We start from the raw sequence: 25,324 nt of genomic DNA, 5'->3' as shown, positions 1-25,324 counted from the left end.
ATGATAGGCTTCATAGTCGACCCCCAGGCGACCGTAAATGTTAGGCCAGAATTACACGTTTGGAGGATCTGCAGTTTCGTTTTATGGGACCCTACTATTTTTGCTTCCTTCCTCTTTGTTTAGGTTCTGTGGCTCATTTTTGAGGTCAAAAGGAAATTCTGCTGGAGTCCCCCTGCCATTGCAGTCCTTTATTAGTATATGGCCCGATGGTAGCCCATATTGCTTCCAGGACTGGGGAGTGCTTTTTCAGTTCCCATTTTGGTTCTAGGGTGATTTTATCTACATACATTGGTTTAAGGGAGTAGGCTGGTAGAAGCTCTAATTTAGTTTTACATTAACCCGGGGTGCAAGCCGATTGTATACATTTGTAGCTCAATGTACATTTTTGGTAGCCACTGTGATAGTAATGTATTTTTGAAGTCAAATCAAGAAAAACTATTTCAGGGACTAACCCATGAAAGTATATCACAAAAACATCATAGAATGAATTATAGATCATACAAATTATCATGAGACACTAGAAATAAACTTTCACAAACAGACTATGCTATTAAAAAGAATTACAAGCGATAAATCTAAACATGGGGTACATTTAAAATAAAGTACTTTCAACCAGAAGTTAATGTGTCCTGATTTCTAACTAATCTGCCAAGCCCTAGACAAAAATCTTGAGACCGCAAAAAACAGCATCCTCATTAGATGCCATTTTACATAGGGCGCATGCATCAACAAGAGCGCACAAATTGGAAACGGCCATCTCCTTCTTACAGAGGAATACTTTGCCAAACGTAAGAGGAAATGAGCAACATATTCTACCAAGAAAGGGCAGAATTGTGCATTAAGATCTACAGAAGACTCAGCCTACATGATTACATTTAATCAAAATGTTATGTACAATGCTCTGTTACCAACTGGGATTATTTCATTAAGGTACAATTCCGGGGCAAGATCAGTTTTAACAGCTATGTTGCTTGGGAATATGGACTGATTTACAGGATCTAATATTGGGGTCTACAGATACAAAATGTCAAGCTTACTCTTGATATCCCTGGTTATCATATCTGCAATTTGGATACGTTTATTACACAAGACAGGGTTTACTCATCTTAACTAAAGTGCCAATGGGCTTGAACCATTTTTCTGACTTTCCCTCTAGGGAAAGAATATCCCACACCTACTCTTTGTAGTGCTTCAAATTATCATATTTCCAGCTGCAGCCAATAAAAAAGCAGATTGCAGGAAATGTCAAAGTAAACTGTTTTTACCCCCACTTCCATGAACAATGAGATCATATGCATGCTCATGGGTAGGTCAAAAGAAATAGCTTGACACATTTATTTTCAGCTTTAATAACAGTTTGGCTCCTTCAACCCCACAGTTCGCTGCCATGCAAGGCTGCGGATAGTGCTTGGGCTTTAAAATAGTTAAAGGATGTCTGTTTTCAAGCAGACCGTTCATCGAGCAGAGAGCATCAGAGAATCTTTTCAATATGAATACATTTTTGTCAAGTTGAAGGGCCCACTTTTCATCCTTCTGGAACCTTACTCCCAGGCAATCAAAATCTCACGTCCTGAAGAGGGTCACCTTCTGTATACATTTTCCCGGACCTTACGAGAGGGGTAACTGAGGAGAATCATCGTTTTGGAGTGGTTATTTGATAGTTTTCTTTCCTTGCAAAATTTTTATACAATTTCCAACTGCTTTAGCAAGCCCATCTTTGTCTTTGAGATGATCACAACATCATCTGCATATAATATTCCAACCTTCCATTTAGCAATGCACAGAACGTCTAGCTTTCGCTTTGATATTCTTAGCGCCAGATTATTGATGTAGATAAGAAAGAATAATGGGAAAAGAACGCTCCCCTGACCAAATCGCTCGTCGTAGGGAATGTCTGTTCTCTCGTTGACCTGCCCAAATCGAACAACTGCTGAGTTATTTTTGCAGAGTGGCAGTACAGGGCTAGATATATCAAGGGGAACTCTAAATCAATTAACTTTTTCAATGGTGTACCCAGGTCTATATAATGAAATCCGGTTTAAAATCTATACAATTAAATATAAGGATTTTTTTCTAAGGGTCAAAAATGTACTTAAAATTGAGAAAAAGGCAGAAAACCTAGGCTGTCAAGCCCATCCCCTTTTAAAACGTACCTGGTGGTCCGAAATTATATTTCCACCCATCAACCTATTCTCCAAATGATTTAAAAAGTATTTTCCCATACACTTTCAAAAGACTAATCAATAATCTGATGAGTTTGTAGTTACCAAGTGATTTTAAGTCCTGATCTCTGTCATTTTGTTTCATTTTCTTTCTTTGTCCAGGGGAGTGTTCTTCAATATGTGGGGCACGCCCCCTGCTGGGGTTAGGAGCCATGCATGGGGGGCTAGAAACCCAAGGCTTGAGAATAAAAAAAAGCCGCTCAGCAAGTACAGCTGTGCAGCAAGTGCATACTTTGGCCCAGGGGCTCTTAACCAGGCTCTTTGAGGAGGGAAGGGAGGCACAGAGCTGAGGAGCGAATTTCAGAAAATAAACATAGCAGGGAAAAGCATCCATGCTGTTTTTATTTCCTTTGTCTTTGGTGTCCGAGCACAGATACAGAGACAGCACAGTGGCCTGTACCTGCTCCCTTACACCAGGAATAGTTGGTCTGCCATTTTCAGAGGACTAGTGCGAGAGGAAGGAGAGAAACAAAGGTGAATTAGAGAGACCTGGGAGGTGAGAGGCACAATGGAAGGGCAGGAAGCATGAGAGGAAAGGAGGAAGAAAAGAGGGCGAGATCAAGAAAAGGGAAAACAGCGACACCGAACAGGAAGGTTAGACAAGACAATGAAAAGGAAAAGGAAGGGTGAAAATGCAGAATTGGAGGGAGAGATAAACCGGGTAAAAAGAGGAAGAGATGGCACAAGGACAGGCAAGTAGAGGGGGGAAACAAAATGAGAGGGAAATACAAATAGAGACAGGACAGGAAGAAAGCTGGCGTGAAAAATGGCAGAAGATGGAAAGAGGAGGCAACAATTAAAGGAGTGAAAGAACAGCAGGTGGCAAGAGAAGACATAGTACAGGAAGAAAACAGGTAGAATGTGAGAAACTGAAAAAAGCACATTCTGGAAGGGGAAAATGGAACAAAGGCGAGGTAGAACAAAGATAACAAAGGGGAGACAAGGAAGAAGACGCAGATCAAGAGTGAGAGCCAAGTGATACAGTTGTAGAAAGACGAGAGAAAATGTATGAGAGGGGGCAAAATAAAAAGAATACAGACAGAATAAGAGGGATGGAGAGGAGAAACAGGAGGCAAAGGAAAGAACAGTAGAAAGAGGAGAGGCACACCAAGACGGAAAAAGGAGACACAAATCTACATGTGTGACAAGAAGGAAATAGCAGAATTTGAGGGGATGAGAAAGGCAAGAGTGTAAGAGTGACAGTGAGAAAATAAGAGAAAAAGCAAAAGGAGGGTGGCAGAACATGTGCAAGATAATGAAGGGGAAAAAAGAAAAGCGGCGCCAGAGCAACTAATGACTGAAGAAAGAAGAGGGAGAGGCCAGGAGGAGAAAGACAAGGAGGCAGAGGCATGGAATTTAAAATAAAATTCCAAAATAATGGTGTAAGGGTGTCCACAATACACTGTAAATCGCATGCTTAGTAACTAGGTTTTGATGCTCTGTGGTTGAGATTGGCCTATGCTAACCTGCACTACATAGTTCGATAATAAAACAAATTGGGACAAGGTTTCTTGCAGACCGTGACCAAACCCTGCTGCCAGGTAAGAAACCCACTCACTCTTCCTCATTTGGCAAATTACTAATATTGGATGCAGTGGGACAATTTTTTTAAATATTATATTGCTTTTACTCTCCTGGGAGACTGAACCTGTATAAAATATGAGTCATTGGTCTCTTGGCAAGCTCGCAGCACCCCACTATCACTATGGTGTCTTTGGTGAGCTGTGTCACCACTTCCTCCCCCCCACTCCCCCCAAGACCTCTCCCACGACCTCAATGACCAAGGGGGGGGGCTCCACTTCAAAACCTTGGTGGTTGTGCAATTAATGGCTCAGATTAATCCCAGCCCTCTTTTGCAACTCACACTGGCTTAGACCAGTTCCAAAACTAGAAAGGCCATTATACACACTGGGTGGGTGGACCAGATTTACTAACTGGTTTGAGGATTTTGCCATGAAGCAGTGGCACTTTTGGACCAGGTTTGGCAGCAATGGCTGTGCTTGAGCCCCATATCTTTTAGCTGTTTGACTTTCTTTCTTGATTGTCTTCAGTTTCCACTTCAGATGAGCTATGAACTCCATGCTGGAATCTGGGCAGTTGTACTGCTGCTTTCCTATTTTACTGCGTGGCCGTGTGTCTAGAGTTAAGAAGCCGCTGCAGAAGGTTTGTGGGGCATTGGTTTGGCCAATTTGATCGAATGTATTTGATGGTATGGAAGTTTTGACCTACTTTTACATGTACCATTTGACCTACTATACATTTTAGCCTATTAACATATAAACATATATGAAATATAAACATGAGTTGTAATATTTGTCCATTGGGTGTCGCCAGAGTCTATGGGTTTTTTCCATTGTGACGTAAAAAGTTCTTATCTGCCATTTTCTTCAGTTCTTATCCATGTGATTGGTTGTGCTAGAGGGCTTTCTTGGATTTTCAATATTTGTCCTTTTTCGGACGGCAATGGATCAAACTTTTGGGATTTTTTGGCCGTCTCTCATGGATTTGTGTCGGTGGACTTTCATGCGTTGTGTTGCTGAACTTCAATGTATTTGAAATATTTTTCAGTTTACGGATGCCAAAGCATCGATTTTTGAGGATTTTTTGGGCGTTTTTCATGGATTTGCCTTGGTGGTCTCATCGTTTTTTGTTTTCTGCTCATTTGGTTTAATGGATTTTCCTTGGTATTTTGATTGTCGTTGCCCAACTATTTACACTGGATTTGTAAAACCATGAAGTCTACATTTTTTAGTTATGTACTTTTCGTTATTTTTTCCATTCATTATTTTATTTTCGATTTCATCACATGTTTTAGAGATTTACTGTCAAATGCCCCAAAAGGGCTTTATTTAGTCACTTTGACAATTTATCAATTGATTTTTATTCCACAAATCTGTTAAATTATGAAATAAATAATGGCTCAATTTGTATTAATTTTTTACAAAAAAAATCACTTAATTGCAAATTTCCAGGTTATGGTATGTGTTGACTCTAATAACTATATACATAGAAATGTTTTTAGTATTTCTTATAATGTTACAAAGTTCACATTGAACAACATGCTCATTCAAGTAATCACTTAAACTAAGGGTATCACATTTTTCAGCAATTTCTTGTAGCTTTTTAATGTTTAGTAAACATTTGTTTTTTTTTAATGTGCTTTTTTTCCCCACTTATTTGCTGAATTAACTGTCTTGCATTCCCTGCTCCGTTTGTAGTACACTTATGAACTTCCACAGAGAGGGCTTCGAGTGGCTCATTGCTACTTTCAGTCCATTATGCCACCCCTCCAACGTGTATTTTGTCTTGGGTGAGACAGTTATTACGTTGTAACAATTCCACAGTTCAATTTAAATTTTTGGAACCTTACGAACAAAATGTGTTTGCGGTCCAAGCCAGGTTTCCTCATAATAGTTCAGATAATTGCCCATTTCCTTATCGTTTTTGTTGATAGTAACTACGGTTTACAATCGTTACGTATGCTGTAACTACATGTTCCCTAGGAATGGATTTCGTATGTGATGTTGGAATTCGCTGTCCGTGCTAGATTTCTTTTGCAATCCATGTTTTTGCATGTTATGCCACAATGCTTGTGAATAATGGAAATAGCATCCCTTTTTTTCATATGTAGGGAAGACCTGGTTTATCGCCTTTATTGCAGCCCGTTCAAAGACCATGCTACATGTTTTTGTTGTATTGCATGTTTCCGGCAAGCCTTCCTTTAATTTTGTGAATATATCCCAATATATTTTTTCACGTTTTTCGCTCAATATGTATACTAATGGGAAGAATTCGGCATCTACCTCGTTGTGTACACTGTATAGATGTTTGAACGGCTTGGGACAACACTTGAATATTCTATCCAACATCCAGTTCTTAATGCTAGTCTTGAATATTTTGCTCTGTTGCATAAATATTATATCAGTTTTCTTCAGTTTCACTATCAAAATACATACATTTAGCTCCTTGCAATGTTACCTTTAATCTCTCTGGAATTTTAATTTTAACAACCTTTTCGGAATTTTTGGTATCCCGTTTTCTTCATTTCTTTGATACATTACTTGCCTTTTCAGTAATTTTCAGCAAGGTATCTCACTGGCCAAATGTGGCGGCAGTTCTCCTGGCATTTGCCTTAACATTTCTCCACTCGTACCTGCTTCTGTTCTTGTTTTGCTTTTCAAATTATGTATCTTTTCTTTCACCTCTATTTTTGCTATATCGGGTTCATGATTATGCTCTCTAGTGTAATCCACATACTCGCCCGTTGTGCTTGCTCGTCCTCCACAGTCTTTTTAATACTCTACACATTTATACTATTTGTTTTCACTTCTAATTCTTTCCAAATTGTAAATAAATCCATTGTGTTTCATTTGTTCCTTCCCCTAATTTGACAATATATAAATCGTCTTTTCCATTGTTCACAATTTTCAACTCTACTATACAAATGAAATCCACCAGTTAGTCTCTTAAAACAAATATAAAGTCCATATATTTAAATTGTGTCATGCTTTCCATTAACCCAAACAAATCCTAAGGAAATTAAATTCCTTTTTAATCATACAGGTAAATCTAGAGGTTCTGTGGCTTGCCTGTCACACTCTTGTCACAATTCACCTATGAATTCCAACATTTCAGCTCTACTTCTTTCACTTTTAGAAATGACCGTTACTGGACGTTTTCTTCGTTTGTCAGTGCAACCGTTTTCTCATAGGCTGCGTTTCTGTTATATGTGAATTGCGCGATTATGTACTGTAGCATTGTCATTTCCTAAATCGTGTTTTCTCTGAGAAGGAGGTCTGTTTATTTCATCTATCACGGTATTCTTTTTTATATATACATTAATTTCCACTCTGCCACAGTCATGAAAATACATTTTTAATGGCACTGCATTCCATGCGATCAAGTTGTATATACAGACATTTATCCTTCGGTCATTTCCGTTACGGTCAATGTCATCACGGTTAAATCATGCCAATCCGTGGGGCACCACTCCCTGCCTCTGCTGATGGCCATCCTGGGTTACTTCCATCATCGCCTAAGTTGTGGAACAGTTTTTTGCTTGGTGGCTGCTCAGTCCTGTCCACAAAGCAATTGGACTTCGATTGGCAGGGCTCCCCAAACTTCCTAGAGCCATATTTGCCATTATTTACACTCATGGATGGTTTGTTTCATAATTTGTGTGCATCGCTGGGGTCGTCATTGGTCTGGGGTCGTCATTGGTCTGCAGTTAAAATCCTTGTGTGACCAGGTCCTTAACTCGACCTGCAAAGGAAAACTTGTACTCCAGGTTATTATGCTTGTCCTGAGCCATGTTTGGGCCATTGGTTGGTCGGGTATTTGAGATACTTACCCTCAAGGGTCCTCGCAGTGCCTGGATTCTGCAGGTCCCCTTCAACCACATTTTGCAGTTGACAAACACTGGCCGTTCCTTCCTGGGGACACTGGGTCGCGTTCCAGATACTAGAACTGCTCTCGAGGGTCATCTATGGGGTCCCCTTGGGTAGGTTTCTGCCATTTCCACCCCTGTGGGGAAATCTTGGTCGTACGTGGCTTTTTACCATAACCATAGGTCTGATTTCAGACTTTGTCCCTTTTATTCCTATGGGACACCATACCGACAACTCTGAAAAATCTTCCAGTGACTTTTAAAATACTTACCTCAACCGTTACATTTTCCTAGGTCCCCTTCATAATCCTGTCCTTGCTCCACCAAACACTTGGATGTTTAGCTGTTCTGGACATGTTTAAATTGGTTGATTACATTTGTGACTGTTGAATAGCACCATTCTACAAGTGTTTTCCTTCCTTACAGGGCAGTAGGACATCATGGGTCTAGGTAGTGTCAGACTAAATGCATGCTTAACTTTGTAAGCCTTCTAGGCTTTGCTGGACATTGTAACTGTGTCTTCCCTGTAGGAGCTCTAAAACTCCAGATCTTGCATTTATGTCCATATTACTATGCGCTACAGTGGAGGAGGAATCTAATGGGTACTTTCTGTGACATTTTTGCTGCTGATGATGAAGTTCTCAATGTATGTTTCTATTGTTTAGGGTTCCCTTCTCGCTCAACCCTTAGAGCATGTGTCTATAGTATCTATCACAAGACAGTGGACTTTCATATCGGTCCCAGGAGTAGGTTGGGTCTTAATTGACCATTACTGTTTCTATACATATACACTATACTTCACTTTTTTTATGTTTAACCCAAGTACCTATTTTGACTGAAAATATATTTTATGTGTGAACTTATAAAAGGTGTATAAGTTTCAGTACACCATTGTATTGTATTCTTTGGAGGTGTTTACTGGGAATAACTAATTCACTGCAAGAACGTCCTCCCTCACTTGAGTTAGCCTGACTAGTTTGCCACAGCTACCACTGGAACGTCTCTTTCCTTTTGGTTAGAACTCTTTTCGACAGAGGTTTGCACAAAAATCTCCCCAACAGTAACCAACTCCAATAAGTTGAGAATGTGCATGAAATAAAAATCACACCACCTGAAAAAAATAAAATATTCAGCATAGACTTAACACGAATGCCTATAAAAAAAGGGACCTAATATGTTGATTTTCTGGTCCAGTAAACATAAGAGAAGGGTTATTCTTGAATAAGAGAACACCAATGAGAATGTGTTCATTGGTGTTTTTTTGGTACAATGTTGTTTTCTTTCTCATACAAACACAGAAGGATATCTGTAGACAACTGTCTCATGCTCAACAAGTCACAAGTCGAGAGGAGAGTTTAAATCACCTGGCCTCAATTCAAAACGATTACCTATAGAGAAAGTTAAGAAGAACCCCAGAATCTCTCAGGTTGACATCAGCCTCTTTAAAGCATAGTCGCACAAATCTGCACTGGCACACAAAGGTTTTGCCTTGAGCATTTCAAGATGGATAGCCGTGAATACGTTTTCTTAGAATTGTTTTTATGCAGCGGTAGACCCCCCCCGGCACTCCTCCACTTAACCCTACCTTATCCTATCCCTTGACCCACCCCATCTATGTTTCAGAATGTACCTACTTACCTAACCAATTCGAAGAAGAATACATTCGAAGATTTAAATTGAAATTAGATTAGCTGAAATCTACGGATACCTTCCAAGACATGCTTAAAAAAATATATGTTGTGTCCAATCGCAGCAGAGAACTTCATTGATGCCCTGTGAATAGATGCGCCCATGCAAATCTGCTGGTGTAAATCTTAGATGCTCCCGTAATCGCCTAATATGCTCCAGAGAAAATCTTTGTGTATCTCCTGATACATGTGCCCTCATGTATTTTATGTACCGGAAGAAGAACTATGCAGGAATAAGGCCAGGGCAATCTTGAGGAACAGATCCTCATCTCACAATCATGGAATCAGCTTTGCACTTTGTAAAGGGATCATCTAATCATGTAGCAGAACAAGGGGCCTACATTGCATTTGCAATAACTCACCAGAATTAAGACGGGTAGTAATAGTACCAAATGTTGGGGACACATCGAAACAGGAAGGCACAAATTAAGATGTCAATATTTAGACAAATAAATTCTATTTGGTCTTCTAATGAGTATCAAATGAGTATCAAATGTTTACAGAAACAAATGTATCGTCTATGCCAGGTCAGGGAAAGAAAAGAAGAAAAGACGAATCTGTCATGCAGCAAAAGCCCAGCTGCCATCACAGAGTCATGAATCCACTAAGAGTCCAATGCTATCACAGAATATAGGAATGACACGCGAGGTAGGGAGCCTGTGTGAGGGAGCTCTGGTGCAGGATGTGTGTCCATGTATGCCCCACAGGGCAACCATTAAAATTAATGTTGCTGAAGGACATTCTCAAGCTTCCGCGTCCAGACAGATCCTGGCATATGTACCGGAGTTCCATTACGAAATTAGTAGCAGACACCTGGGTAGGCTGAGCAGGAAATATGGTATCACCTCTTTCCCGTCCCACTTTAAGCCCATTTTCCAAAATGTGCATTTCTCACCAGGAATAGAGTCAAGGGCAAATGGGGGTGGGGAGTGCCACAGACATGTTTCAGAGGCCTGCAATCCGATCCTTTATGGAGTGCAAGCAGTGCTTCAGGGAGGATGAAAAGGAAAGGCTGCGATATTCACAGATCAGACACTGACTCTCAAACCCGGAAGTCAAGGAAGTGGCACTACACCAGCTTACAACCTTGGAAAGGTTTCTCACCACACAGGATGGGTCTAGGGGCACATATCGGGCCTCTGTAAAATCTTGGACAAGTACGTCCCACGGGCGACCTGGCCGTACATGGAGAGGTAGGAGAAATCCCCAGGGAGGGAAATACCCAGGGATAACTGAAAAAAATTGTGGAGGCTAGTACCCAAGTTGGTTAAACCGTTGCAGCTGCACGGAATCTGGAATAAATTACATTTCAGATGGCATTATACCCCGGTCAGACTCCACAAGACCTTTCCTGACTCCTCGCAGGCATGCTGGAGAGGGTGCAGGTGAATGGGCTTCATGGTCTCACGTTTGGTGGAGATGCCCCAGGATAGCGCACTTCTGGATGGAAACCAAGGATGTGCAGGTCTTAGCCTTTGGGGACGAAGCGAAAACTCCTACACAGAAATTGTTGCTAGGATTGGACCGGGGGTCCCAAAGCTCACGACTAGAGCCCAAAGAAAAGTTTGTGTGGTGCTTACTTTTTCTGCTATGCTGCTTATAGCACAATGATGGAAAGGAGCAGAAATCCCATTTCTCAAGACTGGCTTCGTAAGGTTTGGGAATTTGTGGCCCTAGAATGGGCATCATATGCCATGAATAATGAGGACCCACATTTTGCCACCGATTGGAAGTACTCCCATTTCTTACGGAAGATTAAAAAGTACAGTTGTGCCCACAGCACCAGAAGCTCTTAGACATGTTCTGATCTTGGTTCGTTTAGGGCCGCCAACCCATGAGACTGTCACCCAGGGATCTCATCAGGGGTTCTTGGGGGGGACGGGTGGTGGCGAGTTGAGGGGTTGGAGTTATGTAACAGTAAAAATGTTTATGTGTTAATGAAGTCTCCTAACTGCTTTCTGAAAACGTATAAACAGAATAATAAAAAAAATGAAAGTTGCTACTGTGATGAATCTGAGGATGTCATCACTGCTTTTCCTGGGGTAGCCTCTTCCCATGTGGCCAGGGGACAGCAGCCACTGCCTGCTCCTGACCGTGGGGGTGGCATATTGTGATATTCGCTCTCAACCGCGTGCCAGACCTACTTTAAACACTCCCCAACATGACACAAAGAATATACCAATCACTGAAACGAGGAAGAGGCAAGGAGAAGTAATCATCACTCCCAAAAGGATCGTATACCAATTTCCTTAACAGCATGTAAGGGATGACACGATCACCACTGAAGCAAGGAAGAGAGAAATCGAGCAATGGGGATCACGAAGACCGGCAAGCCCACAGAGCAGTCTAGTCTTTGCAAACACTCCAATCAGTCTGGGAACTTGAAAACTGCTGCTGCAGTAGATGAGGGGTCGGTAGAGCTGCAGAGGCTGGAAGACACAGCGCCCTGCACGAAATGCAACCGGCATAGCGGGGAAGTGAACGCTCTGGGAGATGGTGTCGGAGCGCAGCCAAACAGCAGCGAATGAAGCGACAAGGCAGACTGCTCATCCCCCGTTTGCGAGAGCCAGCGGGAACCATGTACTGAGTCGACAAAGGCACAACGGTTGACAGGGCGCATGATGACCCAGCAACCAGAGACGAAAGAGACCGGAGAAGTGCGGGAAATACTAACTGCACCTGGTAAGCCCACAGAAGTAAACAGGGTTACCAGGTTGCCTGAAAGTGTGCGCTGCTCAAGAGAGTGAACCGAAAGTAATGAGAAGGTTGGTATACCTGCAAGATGTAACACAGAGGGGTTGCTGAACCCACACTTAAAGGAAGAGAAACCTCAGTAAATAACAATGAACAAGGATAAGGGGAAAACCCCTGTTGTAAGAAAGAGAACCATTGTTGAAATTAATGCAATAAAAATAGGAACGATAAGCCAACACTGGGCCAAAGTCACTTTATGGATCAAAGGAAACATGCTTATTCAAAGCGCTTCAAGGCGGTAAGGGAACAAGGGATTACAGTCGTGATTCTTAGGCCTTGAAGATTCCGAAATGATCAAACAATGAATAGCATACTAGGTAAGAGGCATATCTACTAGTGTAAGTGTGTGACAAAGAGTGAGGAGAGAAGGGGCGGGTTGAGAGGGAAAGGAACGTACAATACAATAAACTACAGTACTTGGCCTTGCTAGGGAGGGTAGACAAGGGAGGACCAGACAGACAGACTTGCTAGGCCTAGTACATTCAAAGTTGTTAAGTGCGCAGAGATAGGAAGTGTGAGGGAGGGGGGACCCGTGTGCCCAGTCCAGCAGGGGTCAGGGTTAAGTGCAGAGTTGTTGCCCCTCTCATGGAGCATAATGCAGTAGTGCCAAGCAAAGTGCAGAGGCCTGGAAGCAAGTGCAGGACTAGCAGGGGAGCCTGGGACCTGTATGGCTCTGGACGTGCAACAGGCAACCAGTCAGCCATCTGAGCTGGGTGGGGAGGAGAAAGAAGGAGGGAAAGAAGCGAGGAGAGAGGAGGTTAGCAGGGGAGAGGGAGAGAGAAAAGGAAGGTCTTTAGGAGTTTCAGGAACTTAAGGAGCAAATACTTACAAGTAAATGTATAAAAAAGGAAACAAATGAAAGTGCTGGAAGGAGAGCATACCTGGTGAAGATAAATTCTTACAAGAAAATGTATGAAAGTCCCGGCAAGAGAGTACGGAGTGAAAATAAAAGCGTATTGTATAAGTGCTAAGAAACTCAAGGAGGATACTTGCGCTTAAGTTTGTGAACTGTGAGAATCTTAAGGAAGAGCCATACCTTTGAAATCCATACTGATGATATAAAGAATCCATAGGAAGAGTCATGCCCTTAAGATTCGGAGTTGTATGTTAAAGCTGGGGAAGGGAATTATTTTCCCTGAGAACTATGAACATTGTCTACTTGGAACCTTTTTGTTGCAGTAGAATATTTTGGTTGGATTTGAAAACAATACCCTTTACACCTTGGAATAAGTTTTAGAGTGCGGGGGCCAGAATAGGATTACAGACACAAGACATTTTTTTTCAACATCTTGACAAATAACAGACCCATTTGTTTTGGTTGAGGTAGGGAAAAACCTCCTGGAATAGGGATGGTGAGGAATTTTCAACCCCTTTTTGGTCAATAATTGTTTATAGCTAAATCCATGAGCCCTCTGTGCCCATGTCTCATTCCTGGCTCCTCGCACTACCAGAAAATGGAAGCAGGCAATCTTTAGGGCCTGAGCAGTGCCCTTAACCCACTGTAGACAGTAGTAAATGAGGGTTTCACTTGCTTCTTGAAATAGCTCACATGGGCCCTTCAGAGTGCCAGCCAATCCATGTCAGGTGATTAAGAATGCTTCAGGCCTTCTCTCATAGGGGCCCCAGAACATGCAGGCTGGCACCACCTTGGAATGGGTTTGCACATTGTCTTCACATGCATGCAAATGAGGGACAGAACATTCAAATACGTTTTTGAGGCACTTCCGGTTAGGCCTCCTGTTCATACTCTCCCACCTTGCATCCACAGACACACTGGTAAAGGGGATGTCATTCCAAGATGGTGCAAGAATACCCAGTGCAGCTCCTTTTGGATCGCGATTTCCTGCATACAAGTAACCCTGTCAGGGGGAAGCTGGGCTGAAAATAATCATGCTGCAATGCAGTGTGCCCACTACCTTGAGCAGTTGCATTTGAATGCCTCTTATTCCTGCTTATATCTTGCTTTTCCGTGGATGTATGCCGATTTCCTCTTTAACCTGCCTCAGTTTTACTCCACTTTTTGCACCCACACCTTTTCTCAGTCTTCTCTGAACACTCTTTGTGCCTCTTGTTACCCACGGCTACAGTTGTTCATCCTTCCAAAAACGAGTTCTCCACTTTTTGCCAGGAAGAGTCCATGATTAATGCTTTTCGTATGTGGAATTCACCCCAGGTTTCAAGCTGCAGTATTAAACCGCAAGTCAGCGTGGCTTCAAGGAAGGATCGCTCTTTCCTACGCAGGTCCACTCAATGGGGTGAGAATCCTCAAGTCCAGTGTAAGGGTGCAGAAGGAGGAGACTCATACACAGGTGACATACTAGTTGTTATAAACTATTATTGTATGAGAAAAATAAAGAGAAAACCTAACTTTCCCCAACTCTAAGAGGAGTTTCCCTACCTCAACTACAAGACTAATGGCTCTGTCAGAATGTCAGTGTAAATCATTAGTCCATTGTCGTGTGTCAAAAAGCCTACTTCTATCCCTTACACCTAATACTAAACTAAAGAAAAAGTAGATCTTCTTGGTCCAGATGAATAACTCCCTTTTTCTGGACTGAGAGTAGATGTTCGTTCCCAAGTATAGGCTTCTTCCTGGGGGAATTTCTCCCTTCTCTGGATCTTGCTTACTGGGAGAATGCCTCCTTTCTAGTATCTTGACACTTCCACACAACCAGGGGAATGACTCCCTTCCCCAGATACTTTCTCACAGTTCACATCAGGTGTGAGGGGGAGATCGGGGGGAGGGGGTTGGGTCTCCCACCCCCTGGCCTCCTCTCCAGCTTATTTCACATTTGCACACAACCAGGGGAAATTAATCTCTTGCCCTGGTATCTCTCTGTTTAGTTTCACAGTTCAGTACTTCCAAGAGGAATTACTCCCTTCCCCGCGTCCACCCCTCATGTAGCTCTGAATACACAGTTCTCAAATGTTAGAAGGATCCCCCGACACTGGCTTCTCTCACTGTTCGGTCCACTTGGCTCACTCTCCTGGCAAGTATAACTCTGGCAGGTGCCTCGCTTCCTGGTTCAGCTCACTTGACTTACTTTCTCATCAAGTACTGGTATGAGGAATAGGTCTTGCTCCTTGATGTGGGTCCTTGACCCGTGCATCTCTCAGTCTCTGGTGGTCTGTTTTCGTTTGGCCACTGGACGGAGGAAGTGGTCCTCTGATGCAGGACCACCTTACTGCCTGCCTCGTGTCCGTACTGGACCTCCCGAACTTCCCGGTACCTGTTGGGATCCGGTAGCTCTACGGTTCTTCCTGGGATCGGGCGTCCTTGCGGCAGCACCAGCGTTCCTTCTCTCTTGGCTCATCGCCTGCTCTGGTATGCGTTTCGCTTCCCATGGCCTCGCCACCACACAGTTATTCAGGAATGGCAGGGAGATTGCTTCCTGCTCGTCCTCTACACACAGTTTCGCTTTTGTTATGCAGGCTCCACCCTGGTGCAACTTCCGCACCTGGAGTAGTGGCTGTCATGTGAAACCTTATTTCTCCTATGGGCCACCTCGTCCAGTGGTCAAAGTGTACGAAAAGAAGTAGTGGAACTATGTTCCCTGCTGGCCCCACAAACCCCATCACCAGCCCCCCCCCCACACACACACACAATACAAAACCCCCAAACACATGCACCTGCCGTTTAAGGGAACATTCAGTGTAGTGCGCTGAAAGTGCAAGTTAACTTCTTCCTACACTTTTATTTTAAAACAAAACCATTACGGAATGATTTCCATTTAAAATAGAAGTATAGGAACAGTAAAACTTGTTTACAAAAAGTAGAGGAGCACTGCTCACTTCGTCCACTGACCCATACCAGTACTTGGGGTCAGGCAAACCATCAGGGCTCTCAATGATCTTCGTTGCCACAGTACGTTTGGTAAGAGACTAACCTCACAGAAGTACCTGGGTCTACTCTCTCTATGGGAGTCTGTCGGAAGAGGGATCTACAGGGTTTATAGGGCATGGGTGGGGGTGTGCATACTGCTTTCTCCTGGGATGTCCTCCCTTGTCACCCAGAGGGGAGTCCTCTTCCTATGGGATCCTCCTACTGAATAGCTCCCCCAGTGGGACTATCAGGTAGCGTCCTTACCACCCAGGCCTCATGGGAAGGGGCTCCTCCTCAGGGAGAAGTGATGACATCTCGGGATTCGTCACACCAGCCACCGACCACAAGCAAAATAAAATGGAACATGCCCATCTCCAGAATAATAAAATAGCCTTTTAAAAGGCAAATGAAAAATACCTCATGGTGCAACCACCAGATCAACGTCTTCTGTGTCCTAGGAACTTGGGGTAGAACGGCTACCCTGTTGCTCTGCATGGTGTCAACATTAAATGGAAGTGATCCCAGGGTCATTTCTGCATTTGTAGAGATACTATCCATGAGTTGGGAAGCCAAAAAAGGTCTGTTCATTGAGGACATACAGCAAAGTCACTTTAAAAGTCATAAGCGATTTAGAAAAAACAAAAGTAATTGAGGAGGTTCCTGGATATGAATAATGAATGAAAGTTCACTTGAAGGCTGCTACCCATTTAAAATATATATGTGGTACTTTCCCAGGGTTTTAGAAAGAGCATATATTAAGAGGACTGTAAAGCCATTTAATTATGTACAGCTTGGTTACAGCATGGACACTTGAAGCACATATCTTCAAATGTGGCCCCTCTGGCATGCAAGGTGATAAAACATCCTGGGATCTTACATACTTTTGCCTCTTTGGTGCAATGTACATTTATAAATCTTATTGAACTGACATGAAGGTAGAACAGTGCTCTAAACTAAAGTCACAATACACCTCTGCAAAATGAATCAGGAAAATGACAATGAAGCATGATTGGTAGATGTTTTATTATCTCGGAAAAAACTGAATCTTTTCCCAACTCTAGGGTACTAAGCTCTACTATGTACAAACAAAGGGAACAAGAGCTTGTCAGGGTTTCAAGATGGTGGAACATAAATGAGATCTACTGTCCAGAAACCTTTTCTGACCTACTTTCTAGTCATATGACTCCAAAGGAAAACAAACAACCAAGACATACGTTTTGGCTTTGCGCAATGAAAGGGATGGCTGCTTGTTTCTGTCCTCCACCCCTGTGTCTCTTTACCATAAACCCAAACATACGTATCGTGTACTACAACATTGCCTTCCCTGGGGTCCAGCCAGGTCTCTCTGGTTTCTCCTTTAAATGGTATTTCTCACAATCTTTCTCCCTTCGGCGAGGCTCTCCTCTGTTTTGCTTCCCCAATCGGGGATCCTTTCAGTTTCTTTCTCCCCACTGTGGAGCTTCTTAATACCCCTCACCCCCTCTCCAGGGCTTTTCTCACTATGTATCTTTCCCCACAGTGGGGCTCGTCTCTTCCTCTCTTCCCACTCTGGGGCTTTCGTCTTTTTTCTCTCACGACTCTGTGGCTTCCTGGTGTTTTCCAAACTCTGGGACTTGTCTCGATTTCGCTCCCCAGTGTGCAGTTTCTAAGATCTCTCTGCAGTGCAGGGGCTTGTCTCTTGCTTTTCCCCCACCATGGGGCCTCTGTTTATTCCCAATATAGGTGTTGTTTCGGCTTCTCTCCCCACTCTGCGACTTTTCAGATTGTTCCTCCAAGGCCTATTCCTCTGCCCACCTGGAGTTTTGCTGATCCTTCCCCTCTCTGGGGCTTCTCCCTCTCCTTCTCCCGACCTTGGGGTCTCTGTGAGCTCCCCGCTCTGGGGCTTGGCTTTCCCTATCTCCACACCCCAGGGTTTCTCAGGGCCTTCCCGACTCATGGGCTTCTGTTTCTCTGCTCTGCCGGCCGCCTCCTGTTCTGCTGTAGCAAGCCACAAGGCACCTGCTGGTAATGGGTGTCACTTCTCGGAAGGGTTGCAGAGTCTCTCCGGCCGTTCTCTCTCTGCAGAGCCACCGACGTGTGTCGTCCCTTGGGATCTGCTCCGGCTGCGGACTTCCTTTCCCTACCGGTCTTTTGAGTGGAGGGCCGGTGGGCGGCTTCTCTTTGGGCCTGTCCTCAACCCTCCGAAGTTCTGGGCTTTCATTCCTGGTGTGTAGCCGGATGGTTCCATTTCCCAAATTTGCGAGACCTGGCTCGACCTGCCAGGACCACAGTACGGGGTAGGGCTTGTCTCGAGTTTTCTCTTTCCAGTGGACTACACCTCTCTTAGTGCTGTAACATTTTAAAACTCTGCACGCTTTGCAGATGCTCTGCTGCGATTGGCTCCTTATACGACGTGCCTTCTAGGAGGCTATTCTTTTCTTCTTCCTCCTGTTTTATACAGGGGCTGAATGAAGTTTGAGTCAGAAGCCGAGCTAGCCTTTACATGGGTCATACTGTTACCACGCACTTTAGCTCACATGTTGCCTATAAAAATGTAAGTCTCTGGGGGAGGGAGGGGGGGGTCTTAAATTCTCCTCTGGGGGTTTTCTATCCCCTAAGGGGAGGAGGAGAGACGTCACCTGCAAAGGGATCCTGCATACCCTGTCCCCTAGCGGGTGTTAGGCATAGCAGGCTCACCTTCCTAGTCCCAAAGATGTGATGAGCCCCCTGGATGTGTCACAAACCCCAATTCTGGTTTCCACGAAAACTCAGGAAGGAATGCACAATCTAGACAGCTCGCAGTGTTACAAGGTAATACCAGTAGGAGATGTGCACTATACAAGTACCCATAAGAGGGCCCCATTTAATTTATACACACCAGTGGTAAACATGATCTGCAAAGCTAAGGAAGCAAGGAGACAAACCGTTCATACATGTGCTCCATGCTGATGTGGTGGCACAACAGTGAAATAGACTGCATAGGGACAATGGGACAGATCGAAAACTTCACCGTAAATCTTGCTACCTACTATCACACAATATGAGCATTTTTTTAAATGCGTTCTCAAACGACTAATCACACACACATTGTTGTCTCTTCTAGAAAATGTGTACAACAGTCCTCAAAAACGAAAACAGCTATTTTAGGCCTTCTAATCCATGTCGGACATGTCTAATAAGAGATCAAGCTTGTAAAGGCATGAAAGGTTTATCTTTGATCAACACTGGACAGACCAGTACTGTTTCAGATCATTAAGGCTCCAATTGTAGCAGTGGTCTATTTTAACTCCATGACTGTATGCAAATACTCGGCTATCACTTATCACTAAAAGCAGTTTGAGGCAGAGCTTCACATCTAGCAAGTACACGAGGCATAAGAGCCAATCTGCCAGCATACAGCATTAGCATACAAGATTGCAGGTCCCATTGAGCAAATCAATATGCACCTCCTCCACCAGGCCCGAGGCGTGCAAAACCCTTGCCACGTACCTTCGCCATTTCCGATGGATAACCATCCAAGCTGGACGAAGAGCTGTCCAATTTGTTTTGTTCATCATCTGTAATTACAAAGCAAGTCGTTAGGGAGCTATTTGCTAAGCAGTGTTACCTAAAATCATGCACACGTTCAGAACAGCTGTCACCACCCAACACCAGAGAGGAACTGTAAAATATTTGGCCTTTGCAAGTAAAAACAAAAAATACTCCTTCCACGCATCCTTGTGTGGGGAGAGGAGAAGAGCACGTTTGAAGTGCAGCTGCATCAAAACACAATAGCAACTTGTCTTAATTGATTCTTAGCGAACCCTTGTATCAATAAAATTCCAAAGGCTCAATATTCAACGAATACAACATATTTTGGGTTTTAGTCTACCGTTCATGCGAAACAAAGTACTTTAAAAAAACAACACAACATTTGAAAACCTACCTAAGGAATTGTCTGATCCAATGCCAACATTTGAAAGAGCTAGAACCCAAATTAAAAATAAATATGGGAAGGGGGCGCTCGTGAGCCTGACCAAGATGGCCGCAAGCCCGTGAAGCTCCCTCACACCCCGAACATCCTGTCATCAATCCGGCGTTCTCCGTGATGTAAGGAGGAAGCCCCCTGCGGGGGTCTCTGCCTAATAGTGCTGAGGGTCGAGGAAGGTGCCTCCGGGCAGAAAACAGAGCCGAATCGAGAGGGAGCTGCAGCTGCGAAGCGGCGGCTGAGGCCTGGTGCAGTGACGAGGGGGAGGCGCGGTGCTCCGACCCCATCGCCGGTGAACGGTGCTTGCCTGTGTGAGGGAGCGCCCGGGGGTCCGAGCCTGCTGGAGGAAGCGTGCGGTGGACCCTCGAGGGTGAGGCGTTTTGGAGTGGTGTCGGCAGAGGGGAGGTGCCGTGGCCGCCCGGTACTCCTCCCGCGGACCAACGGTGCTGGCGGGGGAGTGCCCGCAGATTGCTGCGAGGGCCAGGTGAGCCGGGCCGGCGAGGGCTGCGGGTGGACGGATGTAGGGCAGTGGGGCCCTATGCCCGAGCCACGGGCACGCATCCCGAGTGCTGCGGCGGCCTCCCTCTCCTGTCGGATGCCGTGCACTACGAGCCGCCGAGCCGGGAAGGTGAGGCGGGAACTGGCGGCTTGTCCTGTGGGATAGACTGAGCGGCGCGGGACTCCTCAGTGCCTTGGCCCCTCGGGGATGGCTGCTGCGGTACACTGGACCTTGAGGAGAGGATTGACTCGGGGCCTCGCGGCGCAGCTCGGGAGGCAGATCAGGGTGGCCTCCAGAGTTTGTGTGGACGCTGTGTGAGCAGAAAGGAGGAGTGTAGGTCCTGCGCAGTTCCCCTCAAGCCGTGTTCTGCGGAGATGTGCTGGGGGCTCTTGGCCCTGCTGTCTGGTGGAGAGTGCTGACAGCTCGGATTGAAGGGTGCCTGGACTTCCTGGCTTTTGTGCACCCGGTGACAGGATCCTGCGTTGGAGATCAGCGGTGGGGCTGTTGGGGGCTGCAGCTGGGGGGCGTTATCATATCTGCGGCGCTTGAGATGCGACTGCCCCTGGCTCCCTGAGAACTCCTGCTGGCTGCCCCTTGGAAATATATTTGCCTTCTGGTGCATACGACCTGTTCCCCCCCCCCCCCCCGGAATCGGGCGCGGGGCAGCTTTGGGGGAAGGACTATTTCCTTTTTTTTTTTTTCGTACCCACGCCAGAGGCCCTTGCCTTACGGCCCGGTGTGGGGGTCTGACCTGGTCTCCCCTGCTGTGCGTAAGTGACACCGTGTCTGGATCACTCCTACCACGCCACCCATGTCTAAGTCTGGAAAAGGGGGCAAAAATCAGGCTAAGCTGAACTTCGAGGCACCCGTACGGCCTAAGGACTGTGTTGCAATGAATGAAAATGCGGGGTCACACGCCGCGGAGATGGGTCCGGACCCGGCAGCCGCCTTTCAGGACATTAAAGTCATGTTCACGCAGTTGCAGTTGGGAATCCAGTCCCTGGATGGTAAGCTGGATACTCTGACTTGCAAGGTGGACCACATGCAGGTCCGCCTGGACCGGCGCGGGGAGCGACTGGATGAAGTGGAAGGACGCCTTGCAGGCGTGGAGGGAACGGCAGAAACAGTGATGGGCGAAATGTCTGAGGTTAAGAGAACCTTAAAGGAACTCGGAGAGAAGCAAGAGGATTTGGAGTCGCGGTCACGTCGGAATAATATTCGTATTGTTGGCCTGTCAGAGTCGGGGAACCAGGGGAACATGGAGTTGGTGGCGGAGGACATACTTTGAGAAACATTAGGCTCTAAGGGCTTCTCCTCTGTGTGTTTGGTCGAAAGGGCTCACAGGATTCCAAGTGGACGTAGACCGATCCCGGGTGCCCCGCCTCGCCCGTTTATAGCTCAGTTACTGAAGTATCGGGACAGAGACACGGCACTTAGGAAAGCTAGGGAGAAAGGCACCTTGTCGTATAAAGGTGACGCTATCAGACTATTCCCAGACTTCACAGATAAGGTGCAGGAGGCCAGAAAGACCTTTATCGTCGTCAAGATGAGGGAAAGGGGCCTGAAATATGCCATGCTGTTTTGGGCTAAACTACGGGTGGTGCATGAGGGCAAATCGTTTTTTTTTTTTTAAACTCCAGAGGAGGCATCCGCTTTTCTCGACATGTTGCCGCGGTCACCTAGGCCGCGGGCAGATGGTGATTGAATGGGTTCAGGCAGCGTACGATCTCCTGCTGTAGAAGTTACTTGTGTCATTGGGGGCTTCCTCTGAGCGCGGAGGTACCTACCTTGGTGGGATGTGGGGAGGGTTGGGCTCCTGGCTGCTCCCTGTGCGAAAGCTTGGTGTGTTTAAGTTGATAGAGGTGGGGGAGCCGGAATGTTGGGGTCTTCGGCATGGTGGGTGGGGATCTGGAGTTGTGGGAGGGGTTAATGGGGTGGTGGGATTGGGTAGGGAAGGGAATCACTGGCAGGTTGGGGGGTTGCTGGTAGAGTGGGGGGGAGGGTGGGTGGCGATGGGGAGGTTGGGGGTACACATGGGTGGTTTGGGTGCTTGGGGGGCTGCGTGGAGGTGGGTCAGTAGGGGTTCTAGTGTTCTCAAATGGCGACGCTGAATTTTATGACTTGGAACGCCAGGGGCCTGAATAGTTGACCTAAATGCCGAAAAGTTCTACACTACTTGGAGCGTCATAAGGTGGGGGTGGCTTTCCTTCAGGAGACCCATTTGACCGTGGCCACCGAGTCCAAGTTCGGCAAGAGTTGGGGATGCCATAGGTATTTTTCTTCCTATTCCTCTTACTCTAGGGGAGTGTGTATTTTGGTGCATAGGTTGGTGGGTTTCCGTCTGGTCAAGCTTGCGAAAGATCAAGAGGGTAGGGCTTTGGTGGTGCAGGGGGTAGTACAAGGCAAGTTGTATACGTTGATAAGTTACTATGGTCCTATTCATGATACGGTGGAGTCACTTGACTGGGTGGAGAAACAATTGGGGGATCTTCCTGATGGGGAATTTATTTGGGCAGGGGATTTCGACTCAGTCCTGAATACCTCGCGGAATAGGGTGGGTGATGCGGTGCGCTCTGGTGGTAAGGCATCCTTCAGGATTCGGAACATGCTCCCGGTGTTGGATATGGAAGATATATGGAGGGTGAGAAATCCTGGGGTGCGTCAGTTTACGCACTACTCCGCTCCGCATGGTTCAGCAGCCCAGTTAGATTACTTCCTAGTGTCCCGTGCATTTATTGGTTGGTCTGTGGGGGTCGGTATTCTGGCCTGCACTCTGTCGGACCACGCTCCTGTTCTGTTGTCGACTCGTGTAGAGGGTCACGATAGGGAGCGGCCCCCCTGGAGATTTAAAAGTGAGGTACTCACAGATGTGGCCTTTAAAGAGGAACTACTGAAGGCTCTAGAGGCATATTTCGAGACCAATGATGGGTCGGTGTCATCTGACGGTATTCTGTGGGAAGGCGTAAAGGGTGTGATCAGGGGCGAGTGTATTGCTAAGGAACTGGGGATTCTAAAGAAGTTACCGAGGGATCTGGCGGTCACGAAGGACGAAATACGGGTTCTGCAGGAGGAGGCACCTGTTCCGAATGCGGCTCAGAGGGGAGGTATCAAGCAGAAGCTACAGGTGTTTAACACCCTTGCCCAACGGGAGGTTAAGTTTATGTGGGATAGGGTGGCTCCTCGGCAGTACGGGGAAGGACAGGCCCCGGGGCGGTCGCTCGCGCGACTCACTCGAATGGGCGGCCGGGAGAATAGGGCGACATCGATCACAGATGAAGGGGGAGTTGTTCACTATGAGGATAAAGGGATACTTCATGAGTTCCAGGACTTTTACGGTAGATTATACTCATCCCGTCTGTCAGTGGCGCATGCGGATATAGAAGTGTTCCTCGATGAGGTGGGGCTATACTGGTATTCGGCGGAGCAGAGAAGCTGGTTAAATAGGCCGGTGACGTTGGAGGAGGTGATGGATGCCATTAGGTCGCTACTGGGTGGGAAATCCCCGGGTCCTGACGGTTTTACCGCCAAATGTTATAAGTGTTATGCGGAAAGCTTAGCGCCATACTTGTTGCGGGTGTACCAGGAGGCGGTATCTCTGGGCCGATTGCCTGATTCTCTTAGGGAGGCTGTTGTGGTTGTACTTCTGAAGCCGGGTAAGCCAGAAGATGACTGCTCATCGTACCGGCCAATTTCGCTTATTAATCTCGATAATAAAATTTTAGCGAAGATTGTGGCGAGGCGGCTAGCACCGCTGATGCCAACTCTGGTGAGGGCCAATCAGGCAGGGTTTGTTCCAGGGCGTTCCCCTTCGTTCGGTTTGCGGAGGATATTTGGTCTGATTGCAGTGTTGCCATCGGAAGATCCGGCGGTCGCGGTCCTATTGGATGCAGCTAAAGCGTTTGATTCCGTTGAATGGCCGTTTTTATTTACAGTATTGTGCAGATTGGGCCTGGGCAACTTCTTTATCACCTTGGTTTCACTTTTGTACACCAACCCAGTGGCTAAGGTGAGGGTGAATGGACAGACCACGGGGGAGTTGCCGCTTGAGCGAGGGACACGTCAGGGCTGCCCGTCTTCTCCCCTACTTTTTGCTTTGGCAAGAGAGCCATGGGCTGAATGGGTTTGGGAATTTCATTTACATCGAGGTATCCAACTGCATACCCATAAGGTGATAATATCACTGTATGCAGATTATATGGTTCTGTTCATCCGCCATCCTGACATCAATCTGGACCCGATCATGTGGGATCTCCAGCGCTTTGGTGATCTCTCGGGGCTTAAAATAAATACTAGCAAGTCTGTTATCTTCCCCTTGACGGGTGGGGTGTCGCAATTTCCAGATACCTGGGGATTTCAGTGGGACCTGCAGAGCACTTGCTATTTGGGGGTTACAGTTACGAGGAATGAAGAGATGGTGCATAAGGCTAATTATCTAGAGGTTTTGCACTCGGTTCAAAAGGTGATGTCGGGTTGGGCCTTACTACCTCTTAATTTGTACGGCAGGATCTCAGTGATCAAGATGTCTATCCTTCCCAGGATCTTATGCGTGTTCCTTAATGTGCCCATAAAAGTTCCTCAGAGATTTTTTCAGGACCTCCTCTCGTCGATCACAAGTTTCATATGGGCCTGGAAAAAAGCTCGGGTCTCTCTGGGGCGGCTCATGGCACCGGCTCGGGAGGGGGGTTTGGCCCTTCCCAATTTCGAATTATATTATATAGTGGCGCAGGCGAGCTACCTTAGGTACTGGTACGGGATGGCGGTGGAGCACAGACACATGGAGATAGAGAGGTCAATTGCATCGCCTGCGTTCCTAAGGTTGGTTATCCTGACTGCTCCGAGCCGGGCTAGGTCCCCTAGGAACTTGGTGGAGCTCACGTGTTGGGCTTGGTCCACTTTGGGGCGTGCGCCCGTCGGGAGTGTACTTTATTCGCCGGAAATCCCACCGATATTTATCCCTCGTGTCCCTCTGACCAGTGAGGCGTGCTATGTGGCTACTATGAAAAAGC

At 46.0% G+C, this 25,324-nt stretch overlaps 1 protein-coding gene across 9 annotated transcripts in view; it reads right to left on the bottom strand.

Annotated features, from left to right (window-relative positions):
• DOCK9 (dedicator of cytokinesis 9) overlaps positions 1 to 25,324 on the bottom strand; it is a 2,709,375-nt gene that overhangs the window by 1,621,811 nt on the left and 1,062,240 nt on the right. For all 9 annotated transcript variants that reach the window (XM_069639825.1, XM_069639823.1, XM_069639827.1 and 6 more), the window contains exon 9: positions 19,342 to 19,409. In XM_069639825.1, coding sequence (XP_069495926.1) covers positions 19,342 to 19,409 — 68 coding nt within the window. The remainder of the gene's footprint in view (positions 1 to 19,341; positions 19,410 to 25,324) is intronic.

This window comes from Ambystoma mexicanum, chromosome 7q, assembly GCF_040938575.1.
Source record: "Ambystoma mexicanum isolate Mex_15411 chromosome 7q, UKY_AmexF1_1, whole genome shotgun sequence".
Lineage (NCBI taxonomy): Eukaryota > Metazoa > Chordata > Amphibia > Caudata > Ambystomatidae > Ambystoma > Ambystoma mexicanum.
The sequence above is the reverse complement of the archived record's forward strand: the minus strand, read 5'-3'. Positions and strand labels throughout refer to the sequence as shown.